The sequence below is a fragment of the Notolepis coatsorum genome (assembly GCF_963971535.1).
Source record: "Notolepis coatsorum genome assembly, chromosome: 3".
NCBI classification, from domain to species: domain Eukaryota; kingdom Metazoa; phylum Chordata; class Actinopteri; order Aulopiformes; family Paralepididae; genus Notolepis; species Notolepis coatsorum.
Genome location: NC_140167.1, coordinates 204643405 through 204658617, shown reverse-complemented (window position 1 = coordinate 204658617; position 15213 = coordinate 204643405). Strand labels below are relative to the sequence as shown.

General features: G+C 44.1%; 1 protein-coding gene across 1 annotated transcript in view; it reads left to right on the top strand.

The window, feature by feature from the left end:
• The window catches only part of patj (PATJ crumbs cell polarity complex component), a gene marked incomplete at its 3' end in the record, with an annotated part of 330847 nt that overhangs the window by 51426 nt on the left and 264208 nt on the right, over window positions 1-15213 (top strand). The window contains 3 exon segments of the mRNA XM_084311517.1: window positions 6634-6736; window positions 13346-13434; window positions 14468-14534. Of these exon segments, the coding sequence (XP_084167643.1) occupies window positions 6634-6736; window positions 13346-13434; window positions 14468-14534 (259 nt within the window).

Below are 15213 nucleotides of genomic sequence, written 5' to 3'. Positions count from 1 at the left end.
GCAGCTCTAACAGTGCGTACTGAAACGAAGGTCCAGTACTGAAACGTGTACCGTTACACCCCTACTACATACCCTACCACATGGCCCCTAATGACACCACAACCCACCATGTAGATGGATATACTGTATGCTACATACCCTACCACATGGCCCCTAATGACACCACAACCCACCATGTAGATGGATATACTGTATGCTACATACCCTACCACATGGCCCCTAATGACACCACAACTCAACATGTAGATAAATAGATGCTACATACCCTACCACAGTGGTGCCCAACCAGTCGACCTCGATCGACCGGTAGATCGCACGCTGGTTTCAAGTAGACAGTGAGATTATTTAGGTAGGTGACAGTGCATTGACAAAAAAAAAAAAAAGATCAAGCTAAAATCCGCGAGCCCCACTCAGATGGAGTTTTCCAGCTGGCCGCTGTGTGTATTTGCCCTGTCTCGCCCCCTGCTGGCCGCTGTGTGTATTTGCCATGTCTCGCCCCCACCTGGCCGCTGTGTGTATTTGCCCTGTCTCGCCCCCTGCTGGCCGCTGTGTGTATTTGCCACGTCTCGCCCCTGCATCAACGGAGGCACAGTATTCCAACACACATCATACATCAGCGCAGGTATAATCACTGAGGCCACGTCTGGTCTTTTGTGAGTCAGAGGAGCGCAAAGTGCCGCGACGTGCATGCGCGAGCGTGCGTGACAGACAGCCCTGCGCAGGTATATCGTCTGGTCTTTTGTGAGTCAATGTGTACTCAGATATATATATTTTTTTGTATCTACTTTTTCTCCCCATTTAAAATGTTTCTCCCATCCCAATTTCGTATAATCCAATTCTTCCCTCCCCTGTCTCGAACGTTGTTAGACCATGCCTCCCACTGGTCGGCTGCAGTGAGGACGAAGCCTTGCATCACGTGTCCCCTCCGGTACACGAGGAGGCAGCCGTCGCATCTTTTCACCTGTACAGCGCGATCTCTCAGTGGCGAGGAGTAACGCGTGGGAGGCTCACGCTGCCCCCGATACTTCCTGATTCTGCTGTACAGGCGCACCAACCGACCTGTAGGAGTCGCTGTCCACAACATCCAATCCCCACCCACCGGCTTTCCCACCCCCTAATACTGCCAATTGTATTAGTATGAACGACCAGCCAAGCCGGAAGCAACGGCGAGAGCTGGGCTCGAACCCAGCATCTCCTGGGTTAGTGGCGAGCGCCTTTCCCACTGCACCACTTAGCCGCCCGTACTCAGATATTTGTGATCGACACTGTCTCGTAACTAAAGGGGGGGGGGGGGGACTTTCCAGGCCAAGCATATAAAGCTGATTTGATTCATTTAACCTGGACACTCTCAACTACGGTTTTAGAGCAGAGAAAACTGTGCTGAAAACGGCAACAACCATCAGTGAAAAAGGACTACATGCTTTGTTTATTGTTGCCAATTGGATCGCAAAGACTGGGAAACCCCACACACTTGCAGAGAGCTTTTGGTTGCCCTGTACCAAACATGTGGTTTCTGTCCTTTGTGGACAAAGGGATGCAGAGCAGCTCCATACAAGACCGCTGTCAGCTGACACTATTTCAAGAAGAATTGACTGCATGTCAGATAGGGATGGGAATCGAGAATCGGAATCGATTGGGAACCGGTTCCTAATTGTCCAATTCCTGGAATCGCATGCCTCCGTGACTCAGGGTTTCCGTTCGAAAAAATTATTGCCGGCCTCAGTGTCCGGTAGATTTCAATCTACCGGTCAAATGAGAGAAATTCCGGTCAGAGTTTATTGAGCTTAAAAACAATTGAATGACAACAAAACAAAAGAATGACATCATCAAGGCATGTAGATTTATAATATTTTTACTTAAAACTAGGCTACTTTAATATAAAGTCATTATATTCCAAATAAAATAAGTCCCGAGACTCGTGCTGCTGCCGACTTTAAATCAAATAGGTGTCTGTGGGCAGTCGCCCGACATTAATAAACAACAGTCTGTTATAATCACATTTTTATGAGCTAACGAATTCCGTTATATTGGACATTTGTATTAATTATATCAAGCGAAGAACTGAGAAATTTGGCAGAGAGAGACGGCAACATTATCGTGGGTCTGCGTGACGACTCTCTCTCTCCACCTCCCAATGACTTATTTGCGAGAGTATGTCGATGCAGAGCAGCAGATTCAGCTGTTATTGGCTCTTTTCTGGGGACCGCACAGCAGCGCCCCCCACCCAACATTGAATTGAAAATGGCTGAATTGGAGTACTGCTGGAGTACTGCATTGTGCTGCTGCTGCTCCGGCTCTGCAGCTTCACAAAAGTTCGCACACCCAGCACTAAGCTCTCGCTGACAACGTCGTTGTCATTATTAGAAGCAACGATGAAACAAATGTAATGATTGTTTTGTTCATCGCATAGGCTATTTAATCTTAGCCTATTTTAATACAATTCAAATAATCAAATTGTGCTTAGACTCAGGGAATTATTTTCACCGGACATTAAGACCGGAGAGATTAAATATGTCGGACTTCAACAGATTTTGCCGGTCAAATACCGGTAATTACCGGCTAACGGAAACGCTGCCGTGACTATCGATTCCTCTCATCGATGCCATGTTTTTCCGACAGTTGCGCATTTAAAAACAATAACGTTAGCGCCACGCATGCAGCCATAGCAGACTATTTGATTCTTGGACTAGGAAAACCTAAAGGGCTCGATATTGCGACCGTTTTGTGTGTGCAGTGAAAACTGAAAGTGCTTTGCATCCTAGTCATTAATTTACATGGTAAAGTAACGTTAGCCGCTAGCTAGCTAAATAGCCATGCTCATTGCAGAGCGAGAACACTGAGCTGGCACGGGTGGGGGCTCGGGGGGGAGGCAGCCGTGTGTGTGTGTGTGCGTGTGTGTGCGTGTGCGACATCAGAGGAGGTAGAAGCCTCGGAATTTCAGTAGGTGAATTGCTTTCCTAGATGTTACTTATGTGTCAGTTATGTTTTTACTTTTAACCTTTATTTATACAGGTAGGTTATTGCTAACAAATTCTCTTTTGCAATAACGACCTGTTGAATGCAACTACAGTTCAATAGATTAAAATAGTTCTCAAATACATTATTTTATTTAAGTGTATAGTTAATAAATTTTTTACAGTTTTTGTATTTTTCTGACATGTGGGGCTCAACAATAAATGATAAATGACAATCAGAAATGTCAAGTTGCATGTTGTTATTCTAACCAGCTTAGTTCTGTTGCATTTCCAATTTATTTATTTAAGTTATAAATGTATCAGGAATCGATAAGCACAATCGATAATGGAATTGTATCGATAAAATCGTATCAATTCCCATCCCTAATGTCGGACGATGTTAAGAGCCAAGTTGTGGAAAAACGTAAGCAGAGCCCGTATTTAATGATTTGAAGCCCATCATCTGTAGCCACATAGAAGGGCTCATTGATCAATTTCGGAATTATTTCCCTGAAAGAAAGAGCACGGACAATTTGAACAACTGGATCCAAGATCCGTTCATTGCGCATGACGCTCGCAAACAGACCTCCCTCTGTCTGAGCAGGAGGCGTTGATCGATGTTTCTTGTGACGAGCTACTGAAAGTCAAGTTCAAAAGTTCTGGATATCAGTCCGGAACGACTACCCAGTGCTGTGTAATGCTGCGCTGAGAACGCTTGTCCCGTTTGCGTCAACATACCTCTGTGAAGCGGGATTCTCGGCTCTGACATTAATAAAAAAATAAATGCAGATCTCGCCTCAGAGTAGAAGCGGATCTGCGCCTCTTTCTCAGCACAACGCAGCCACGTATCATGGAACTATGTTCAAATGTACAAGCACACCCTTCCCATTAAGTCTCGTTTTTGTTTATTCTTGAAAAGCGCATGTGAACGCATAAAAAATTGCTGAATATGCCTTGATCGTTTTATAAATGTGTATACAGAAACAATTCCGTTTGATAATATTCATTCATTTCATTAATAACATTCTTGTCATTCTTCTAATTCCTACACTAAACCGTTACAATGATATATAAAATATCATATTATATTATATATCCATTCAATATGCACATGACAGAAAATATCATATGCCATATAATGTTTTCTGTCATGTGCATATTGAATGGGTATTATTAATCTACTATTACTACTACTAATACTAGCCGAGAGTAGGTCAAATTTGGGCTGGTAGCTCTCGGCTAGGTGGCAAATTAAAAAGTAGATCTTGGTTCAAAAAAGGTTGGGCACCCTGCCCTACCACATGGCCCCTAATGACCACCACAACTGAACGTGTAGATAGATGGGCAGTGAGAGCCAGCATATCATATCACCACGGTTATCAAGTGGGCACCTCCCTTCAATGGTGTTTCGTCAAGTTAGGCCCACAACACCTCTGGAATGTTAGGTCCAGTGTCCCAGAACCACCCCCTCCATGCTGGCTCCCATTTTACATGATATCCACGCGCCAAACCTCCTTATGTTATCTTATGTTAAAAATAGAACAATTCGGGCGGTCAGGTGGCGTAGCGGAGATTCAATGCGTTCGTCACCAACGCTGGAGACGCTGTGTTCGCGTGTTCGAATCCAGCTCCCGGCGTTGTCACCAGCTTGGCTGGCCGTTCACACTAATACAATTGGCAGTATTAGGGGGTGGGGAAAGCTGGCGGGTGGGTCCTGGGCGTTGTGGACAGCGACCCCTACAGTTTGGTCGGGGCGCCTGCTCAGCGAGGGTAGGATCTGGAGGGAGGTAGTGTGACCTTCCACACGTTACACTCTCCCGGTGAGAATCTGCGCGGCCAGGCTGCCTGCACATGCGTCGGAGGAAAGCATGTGACAGTCTCTGGCCTCCCGGACCAACAGTAGGGGAAAGTGCGCAACAACCAGGAAGGGGGTTGGGAATTGGCATAACGACTAACAGTGGGATGGGAGAAAAATCGGAAAAAAATAATCTAAAAAAAATATAGAACAATTACTGATAACAATATCACACATGAAACGACACCAACGGAGAATAATAGGAATACTGTTGCCCCCAGCCGACATGATTTCTCCTCGACCAAATCCACTGACAAAGCTTCTTCCAACATCTCATTTACCGCTTTTTCCAAACTCTGCCCACGAATCCCCAACTCTCCCAATAGTGATAAAGTCGATCGTGCTATAAATCCTCTGCGTCTTACTTCTACCGGACAAACACTAGCATTCCATCCTCGCTGTTCAGTTTCTGCTGCCAAGTCTGCATATCTATGCTTTTCCCTTTCATACGCCTCCCCCACTGAATCCTCCCAAGGCACAGTGAATTCTATAAAATAGAACTGCTGACTAACAGACCATAATACTAGGCCAGGCCTCAAGTTAGTGCTAACCTCCCAAATCTATCGACTCATGCCTGCCTTAAAACCTACCTCCTCTACATTTTTCTTTCTCACGGACAAATTGAATGGCTGCACCCTCCACCCAATTACATCCTGAATTCACCTGTACTCTTCTACTTTCAATTCCTGCCACTAAGCTGATCAAAGCCATGTATACCGGCCTTGGGAGTCTTACAGCCTGACATAATATGCCTCAGAGTTGCAGACTAATTGAATGAAAGCAAAACTATTTGGAGTTTTTGGATGTGTGTGAGATTACAATCAGCATTGTTTTGTTTATTTTTGGTGAAGTGCCCCTTTAACACATGGATACCACCCCACTGATTGGTCCTCTCTGTACTAAGGGCAAACCAATGTTTAAAAGTGACTAAAAGCAAGACTAAAGTTCTCCATTCATAAAAATATAGGGAGGTGTAGTCTGACGTCACTTTAGTTTCCCGCACGGTCCACCCGTATAGGGATTTATCATTGGGAAAATGTATTATCGGCTATTGTAATAATTCTGTCTCATGAGAATTGGCAAGCTTTCCATTTTTGCACAAAATGAGTTCCCTTCTATCACTAACATTATTGTTTAAGCATTTTTGGTTGAAATAAAATTATACGTAATTATTTTACGATTAATTGCTAATTGTTTCATGTTGAGCTATAGATTGTGGATGAATACACACAGAAAGGTACACCATGCCAATGCTTTATTTGTTTTAAACGAGACGATTTAGAAATGTGTCCATTGGAAATACATTGCAATTTCAAGCGAGGTGGACCGGCCGGAAACAACAATGACGTAACCACGACACCTCCCTATAGACCAGGAAGTAACCACTACACCTCCCTATAGACCAGGAAGTAACCACTACACCTCCCTATAGACCAGGAAGTAACCACTACACCTCCCTATAGACCAGGAAGTAACCACTATACCTCCTGATAGACCAGGAAGTAACCACTACACCTCCAGATACAGAACACATACAAGTGCTGCTGGTTGGCTGTATTTTCTAGACTGCTGAACAAACAGTCCAGCCAGGAAAACCTTTGGGATTATATAGTAGTCTTCAGCTTGCATACAAACGACACAAAGAAAAGCCTGAAACTCCAGAAATACCAGATGCATTTGGTCTTGGGTGTAAGAGATTGAAAAGGCTTTATATTTAACCTGCTATCCGCTATTCTACTGTTAATATTGTAGAGGTACTGTAGGCCTGTGTTGTTAGAAACGTTGGTTGAAATACTGGACTGTGCCTGTTTGTTTGGTTCCCAGCCTAACCTGGAGGGGTATGAGATCCACGAGGTTCCTCTGACCAAGAAGGAGGGCCAGAGCCTGGGCATCTCCATCATCGGCTACAACGCCCTGACCAGCCAAGGTGGGACACTCACTCCTGACCGTCTAGCTCTCTTGGTGCTTTTCAAGACTTGCTAGATCAAAACCTTGTATGCCCCTCTCCCAAAAAAAGAAAAGAATAAAGACTTTTCAGGAATTTGGAAGAATGTTTTTTATTTTCAGACGAAACAGCTTCTCATCTGGAGATAAAAAAAAATCAAATAAAAACAACAACAGAGATACAAGGTTCTTATCTGATGGCAACAATTTTGATCTGCAGTATTTATTTTATTCTATTACATTTAACCTCTTACCACGTATATGTCCCGTTTTTTTCTATACAAATAAAGTTATTATTATATGTCCCGTTTTGCACTTGCGCACACGTCGCAGCATTTTACGAGTGTACCGGCTCGGGCTGCATTTTTTGCATATAAACATAATAAACTGTTCGAAACATCTATTTGCCGCTGTTCGAACGCCACCTCCCTCTACCAATTCCGTGGCTCGGTTCTCGAGTTACATGACGATATGTCAGGCGAGCGTCTTTTTACAGGCCGCATGTAAAATGACCACGTTGGACAGTATGACGCTTGAGAACTGACCAATCACCGCCAGTGATGCGTTCCTCATGGAACGGGGTTGCACGCAGTGCAGCCAAAGTTTTGTGAGCAGAAGCGCGTGCACACAGGAATGCGCTGCACTCGCCAACTCGCTAAGTACCCACCTGGCCTACTTTGCATATCAATAGCGCCGGTCGTCAGGTGTGTTAAATACGTTCTCGGATACATTCACACAGAACTTGTGAATTAAATGTGTTACATTCCATTCGTAGAGGCAATTAGGCACTGTCTTTAGTCTGTGCTTAAGCGAGGGAACATTTATGCGCATGCGCGGGAGCGCGCGTGCACATGGTGTCATTAGCGTGCGTGCAACCAGTGTTGATATGAGGAACGCAACACTGATCACCGCTGATGGCGAAAATGATTGGTCACTGTTGTAGCCAACGAGTGTCCACTTCCAACGATACATAAAAATAGGGAAACAATGTCCAGGCACGCACTCCAGGTTTTTCCAAATTTATTGGCAGCCTGATTAAAGAGACATTTTATTTACAACCAAGTACAGGTAGGAGTATCGCTGTTAGAGGCCGGATTACCTGTAATTCTGATTTTGTGGTTTACTTGCTTAAATGTCCTTGCAACCTTTACTATGTTGGAAAAACAAGAAGACGTTTTAAAAAATCGAATTTCTGAGCACAAATGTTCTATAAGAAGAAATGACGAAGTCTTCAGTTGCAAGGCACTTTAATAAGTTAGGCCATGATATTTCTGACTTAAAATACATGGGTATAGAGCAGGTCTTGAGACCACCAAGAGGCGGCGACAGAGACAGGCTCTTGCTACAAAGGGAATGCTTTTATATTCATTTTCTGGATTGTTTAGAGCCTAGAGGCCTCAATGAGGAAAATGTTTTGACCCGTTTCATTCGATTGTTTATTATTTATTTTCATTTATCATTCTTTATATTTATAATTGAAAGATGGCTTATATGGGTCATGCGTTAAGATGTAGGCCTACTCTGTATAAAATATATATAAATATATATAGATATATCCCTTTGTGATTTACATGTTTCTTTTTGATTTACACGCTTCTTTTTGATTTACATATTCTGAAAAGGTTGTGCTTGTAAGTGGTATTTTGTACTTTTTTGTAGATCTCTTGTGGGAATGTGTTGTCACTTCCTATGTTGTCACTTCCTGTTTGTCTTGTATATACTAGGGTCACTTACCCTTCATGCTTCATGCAAGCCATTTTGAAGAAGGTGTGTTCACACCGAAACGTCATGATTACAGGCTGCCAATAAATTTGGAAAAACCTGGAGTGCGTGCCTGGACATTGTTTCCCTATTTTTATGTATGATATTAGAGGTTACAGCACCCAGTGTCAAGTCTAGTGAGGTGAGCGCGTTCTACAACTTTTTTCACTTCCAACGATACCCCACATCGGGTCTGCGAATATAGGAAGTAGGTGAAAGTTGACGAGCGAGTACATTAGCACTAAAAGTGATTCCCTTTTTAGTAACTTCAGAATGTTATCTTTCAAAAGAGACCAGGCATCATGCATGTGCTATAAGTATAAAGTATAAAGCTAAGCTTTGCAAGAAAAAGTGTGCAGTCCTCAAGTTCAAGTAAAAATAAATTGCCACTTTTCTGCCTGCCTGTTAACTCATTCCACGCCAGACCCGATGATAGTCGGGTTAACTCGCCGAACGTTCAGCGCCAGACCCGAGTATAGTTGGGTTTTGGCAGTTTTTTCTTTTATTCGATATTTCCATTCATTATCCATCCAGGGAGCCTGGTGTTATCAGAGGGAATGAGTCTGAGATCCCAAAAGTGCAATACCGGCCGCATCCTACCAGGCGGCGGTATCGAGCACCCTTTGAAACTCTGTGTCTTGGGCTGTGCGTCGATTTATATTGGTCCGGGCCAGTGCATGTGAGTGGCGCGGGGAGTGGAGCAGGTGGTTTTGACGTGAGCGGCGGAGTGGGTTTTAAAATGGGTCGGCGCGACGTCCGGAGCGAGAGTTCTCCTCCGCTCCAATCCGCTCCGGGCCGCTCACAGTGGTTTAACACTGATGTAATATACATGTAGTACAATGCCAAAGCAACAGATGGCGATGTACAAACATGAAGGCCATTTTCAACCAATGAGAAGGGTGAACTGTCACTCACATCCTGTTAGACAAAAGTATATGCCGCCATTGTTGTTGTCGTTAGCTTACATGCTAACGTGAATGGCCGCGACCATAGCATTGTGGCTAGGCTAGCTATCATCGCTTAGTAGAGCTAGTGAATGGATAAACAACGTTATTTAACATTGCAGAATGGGTACAATTACAATACGGCTCAATACAAACAATTGTTAAGGGGCCCAGGGGGTGTAGACTGTTGTAGTTTGAGCAAATGTACACCATGCCCCAAAAAGAAAAAAGAAAAAAAATCTGCCGAGCGATGTGGAGCGGGGAGCGCTTGATTCAAGGTGAGCGACTTGGGGGCGGGGTCAACATGAGCGATTAGCGGAGCGGAACAAGCCGTCTAGAGCGAAGAGCGGATTTCACGCCCGCACCGATCCGCTCACATGGCCTGGTCCGGGCAGACTTTTCCATGTCGGGCAAGGGGAACGGTTGTCCCGATCGGCTTGAGGAACGTCGAATGCTCCAGATGGATGATGTATGGCGGATTATGTTGGCGACACGATCCACACCAATACTAGGACTCACGATCAGATAATTGAATATTCTTTTTGGGGCGATCCAAGCGTATATGTGTGTAACACTAGTCCATAACCTATTCCGTTGGTGACGATCAAAGCATCAAAAAACTACCCCCCCCCCCCCACCCTTTCATGCATTCATGATGGAACATAATACCTATCATATGCATTTGATTTTTTAATTGTAGTGTGTGTAAGGACGGAACGCCAATGCATTTAGTATAATACACGTTGGGGGCTATTACCAGCCTCCCATGAATTACCCTAGACCGCTCTAATATACTTATATTCACCACGGTATAAAACGGGAATGTATGGATGAGAAAATTATTTCTTTTTCACATATTGAACGATAGATACTCTATGTGAAATGGGCAATAGTATTGTATCCATAGCTATAATATAGAATATAGTTATAGCCCTGCAAACACCGCCACGTATTCCTATACTTTAGAACGCTGGCCTTTTAACCACACAGTACACAGCGCCCTCTGGCGCTGAAAGTGTTAACACATTCAGCGCCGGGGATTAGTCTTATCCTCGTAGCTAGAGCGCCAGCTATCTAGAGCCTATTTTCACTGTGCGTCACTATGTTTGGAGAGCTATATCTATATTATAGCTATGGGGACAGTACTATGGTCATTTGACAGTGACTTTCTTCCGTCCAAGATGCAAAATTCCCAGGGATCATTCCTGGGAAGCGAGTTATAGGGCGCAACCTTAGCTGTCAACATTGGCAGGAGAAAAAACATGCACATTTAGCCCCGCCCCTTCTCCTGGCCCCGCCCCCTTGGCATGCCCCCTCCCATCCGGCCCCGCCCCCTCCCAATGGAGCTGCCTCGTCGCTTCCATCTGCTGGTCAAAACCTGTATTATGGAAATTCACTGTATTATTTTACAGATTACTTTTGTTTTCCTACTTTAAGTGTAAATGCTATAAAAATACAGTAAATTACCTTTTATCAAAATATTAACCATTAAATAAAGGTTGTAATCTGTATTTGATTTTACTGTAATTTGACAGTATTTGGAAACCATAGATGCCAGACATTTAGTTTTCTTGCAGCTTTTTTTCTTACAGTGTACAGTCAGTGAATCCTAAATCTCCACTAGGCAACCACTTAGGCCTAAAAAAATAATGGTTTGTTTCCGGTTGCCGACCGACCCTGCCGATTTAGGTGCGATCCAATATATTTTCTGAGTTACAAAAAAAAAAAATCTAATTATTATTATTTATTTTTTTTAAAACTTGCCAATTCCGTGAACCGTGAACAGGGCGTGAAGAAGGTTGAAATACAGTACAACGCAACGTGAATTCTACTATAAGCGTTGGCGTTTCTTGCCTGGACACGCTACCATTTCCAAATCAAATGTATATAATAGGTATTATGTTTCATCATGAATGCATGAAAGGGCGGGGGGGGTCGTTTCTTGATTGCCAGTAACAGCATTCGTATTGAACACTAAAAACGCTGATCAATGGATCGGTATGAAAACATTGCATGATCAAGCTGGAATTGACATCAGATAGTCCTTACCTCTGATCGGGGGCATTCCAAAAAAAATATTCCAATTGTTTGATCGCCATCTGGTCCATCTGATGTCCATCTGGTCCACGACATAACCCACCACAACACATGCATCAGGGGCATCTGACGCGTTTCAATGCGATCGGGCAAACCGCTCGACTCGCCTGACCCAGAAAACTGCGCCCGGAGGGATTCGAACGTAACACAGGGTAAGATATAAGGTTTCAAAGGGTGCTCGATACTGCCGTCTAGCAGGATGTGGCCGGTGTTGCACTTTGGCGATCTCAGACTAATTTCCTATGGTAACACCGAGGTCCCTGGATGAATAATGAATACAAATATTGAATAAAAGAATAAATGACCAAAATCTCGGGTCTGGCAGCCAACGCATGGCGAGTTAACCCGACTTATCTTGGGTTTGGCAATTAACACATTCTGTGCCACGCAGTTTGCCCATCTTATACCACTCTCTGGCAGTGCTGTAAGCCTATGGAGTCGCTCACCTTCTTTGCAGGGCTATAACTTTTTAAATATTATAGCTATATCGACATTACTCTATGGCCCATTCAACATCGGGTATCTATCGTTCCGGATGTGGGAACGTTATATTTTTCCATTCATACATTGTCGTGTTAGTACCGTCGTGAATATAAGTATGTTTTTAGAGTGTAGAGCAGTAATTCCTAGAATGCGAGTTATAGGCCCTGACGCATATTATACATAATCGATTGGCGTTTCGTTCTTATACACGCTATATTAAAAAATTCAAATGCATATGCTCGGTATACATTATGCTCCATCATGCGTGAAGGAAAGGGAGGGGGGTCGTTTATGATTCCTTGATTGTCAGTAACGGCTTTCTTTAGTACGACATCATACTCTCCATCCCCCGAACCAGACTGCGGACCTTCGGGGACAGAGCTTTCAGTGTGGCAGCTCCCACCGTCTGGAACTCCCTCCCTGCAGAACTCCGCACCGCCCGAACTCTGGACTCATTAAAAAAACTGCTCAAAACCCACCTCTTCAACTTGGCCTTTAACCCCTAATTTCTCACTTTATATTTATATGTTGTGTCTGTCCACTATGTTTGTTACTTTGTTATTTTTCCCCCCTATGTAAAGCGACCTTGGGTCTCTTGAAAGGCGCTATATAAAATGAAGCTATTATTATTATTACTATTATTTATACGTTGATCAGATGGATTGCAATGAAATAAATGGACAATCGAGCTGGAATTAACGTTAGATTCCTTTTACCTGTGGCCGATGAGTCTGGAGAAAAAATATTCCAATTATTTGATTTCAATCTGCTAGATCCATTTTCCGTTTGTATGACACAATAAACGCCGAAAGCATATTGATTCTTGCGTCTCGAAAGCGATTCAATGCACTCGAGTGTTTGTCTTGATCAACATAACAAGATAGCTCTGCCGGAACATTTTCCCCGATGCACAGAGCGCCACATCCGGTTTAGAGTGGAGTGCAACTCGCCCGAAATCACCAGGCGGCGGTATTGATGCGTTGAAATATCAGACAGAGTCCAGCTGGCTCCCGGAGCCTTGCTGAATGAATTATGAATGCCAATAGCGAATAAAGGAAATAACGATCATAAAAATTTGTTAACTCGTTGTTGGCGCTCAACGATTGGCGGTCAATAACGAGTTAACTCGTTAATGGCGCAGACTGTGTTAAAGAGTTAAAAATAATATAAACAAATAAGTTATTATTATTATTAGCTTATTGTCCAACAAATGAACATGCATATGTGAACACACCCTGGATTTAGATGATGAAATACATTCAGTTTTGTACCTTTAACATTTCTCTCTCTCCCCCCCCTCTGGTCAGACGCGGTGGGGGTGTTTGTGAAGCATGTGGTTCCAGGCAGCGCCGCGGACCACAGCGGGAACATACGAGTGTACGACAGGCTCCTAGCGGTGAGGCCCCCTGACCAGCTGTTAATGAGGAATAATAACAATGCTGTGTATGTCTATTAAAAAAGAACAGAGACCCCGTAGATCAGAGGTCAGGATCAGCCTGTGTGTAGGGATGCACCCGCACCACGTGTCCACTGCCCATCCCCAGCCCCAAGTACTGAACATTCAGTGTGGGCTGATGCCAAGTACCCACCCTATCCAGCATATATTCTACCTTTATTTAACCAAATTATTATTTACAATGACGGTCTGGCGAGAGGACAAAAGGGACTCTTGAAGGATAACGGGGAAAGGGGACAAAAAGAAAGTGGCATTTTTTTCTTGTAATACATGCAGCAGAACAGTTATGTGTAAACAGGTGTGTGTAAACAACTCGATAGAGTCCTTAAAAGTAGTGAGTTTTACTGAACAGCTTAGACTTAATCATTAGTTTGGGGTTGCTGGACAAACGTGTGTGTGTATATATATATATACACTGATATATCTAACCTTATTTTCCATTGGAGAGATCTAACATGCTTCTACTGTATGTGTTAAAGCAAATCAAGTAATTTTTTTTAAGTTATCATGTCACTCATTTGTTGGTAGCAGATTTGAGTCCTGGGGGAAATTGTCTGATACCCTATTTTATCAGACCGATATCGGTGCATCCCTCCCTGCTTGTCTCGATAATTTGTCTATTTACATGCAAGCGTGTGTGTGTGATCTAGACTATATTACTATGTTTCCTTTGTTCCTTTCTGTTCCGTCAACACAATAAAAAAAAAAGAGAGAGAAAAGCTGATTTGCAGCCTCCCTCCTGCCTCCTGACCCCAGAACAGTTCACATCCATAATGGAACCATCAAACGAGTCACATATCTAGACACATCTGGGAGTGCATGCAGATAACGCCCGGCCTGGGGGCCACACACCAAAGTAACACTTTGTAACTCTGCGCTGCACTAAAGTAAGATTTGTGATCGTTCGTAACGAGGGCCATGTTTCGGGGCAAGTGTTCCGGTGCTCGTCATCCTCCCTGTGTGCTTCATGCAGAGCCGTTCCCACCAGCTCCAGCTGTGCGGCTATTTTCCGAGATGGCTGCGGTCTCTCTGGGCCACTGGTCGGGTCGTGTTTTATATATATATATATTTCTGTTCTCTCCTTCCTCTCATCCCAATTTAGTCGTTATGCCAATTCCCTTCCCGGTCATTGTGCACATTGCCCCACTGTTGGTCTGGGGAGGGTGTGTAGTCTAGATCACATGCCTCCTCCGATACATGTGGAGTCAGCCAGCCGCTTCTTTTCACCTGAGTGTGTGTGTGTGTGTGTGTGTGTGTGTGTGTGTGTGTGTGTGTGCTCGCGCGCACAGCGGGGGACATCGCCGCTGCCTTTGTGTTCACCTTGATGCCTTTTTGTACATGATGTACTTCGGCCTCTAGATGCCTCTACACGTCTGGACCGCAGGGCACGGTGGGGGGGGGGGGGGCGGCACGATGGAGCAGTGGTTAGCGCTCGCAGCGAGAAGGTCCCGGGTCGGAACCCCTGCCTGGCGGGAGGCCTCTCTGTGTGGACGCTTGCGTGTTCGCCTGGGTTCCCTCCGGCCGGTACTCGAGCTTCCTGCCACACCATAAAAGGCCTGCATGCTTCTACCCAGTAGGCCTGTCTTAAATACTTCGAAGCTTCGTTCGATGGGCATGGGATTCGAATGGGAAAATAAAATGTGCATATATATATATATAAAAAATAATAATAATTCAATATTTCTTGAATTTTTTTTTCAAAATCAACTCTGCCTCTCT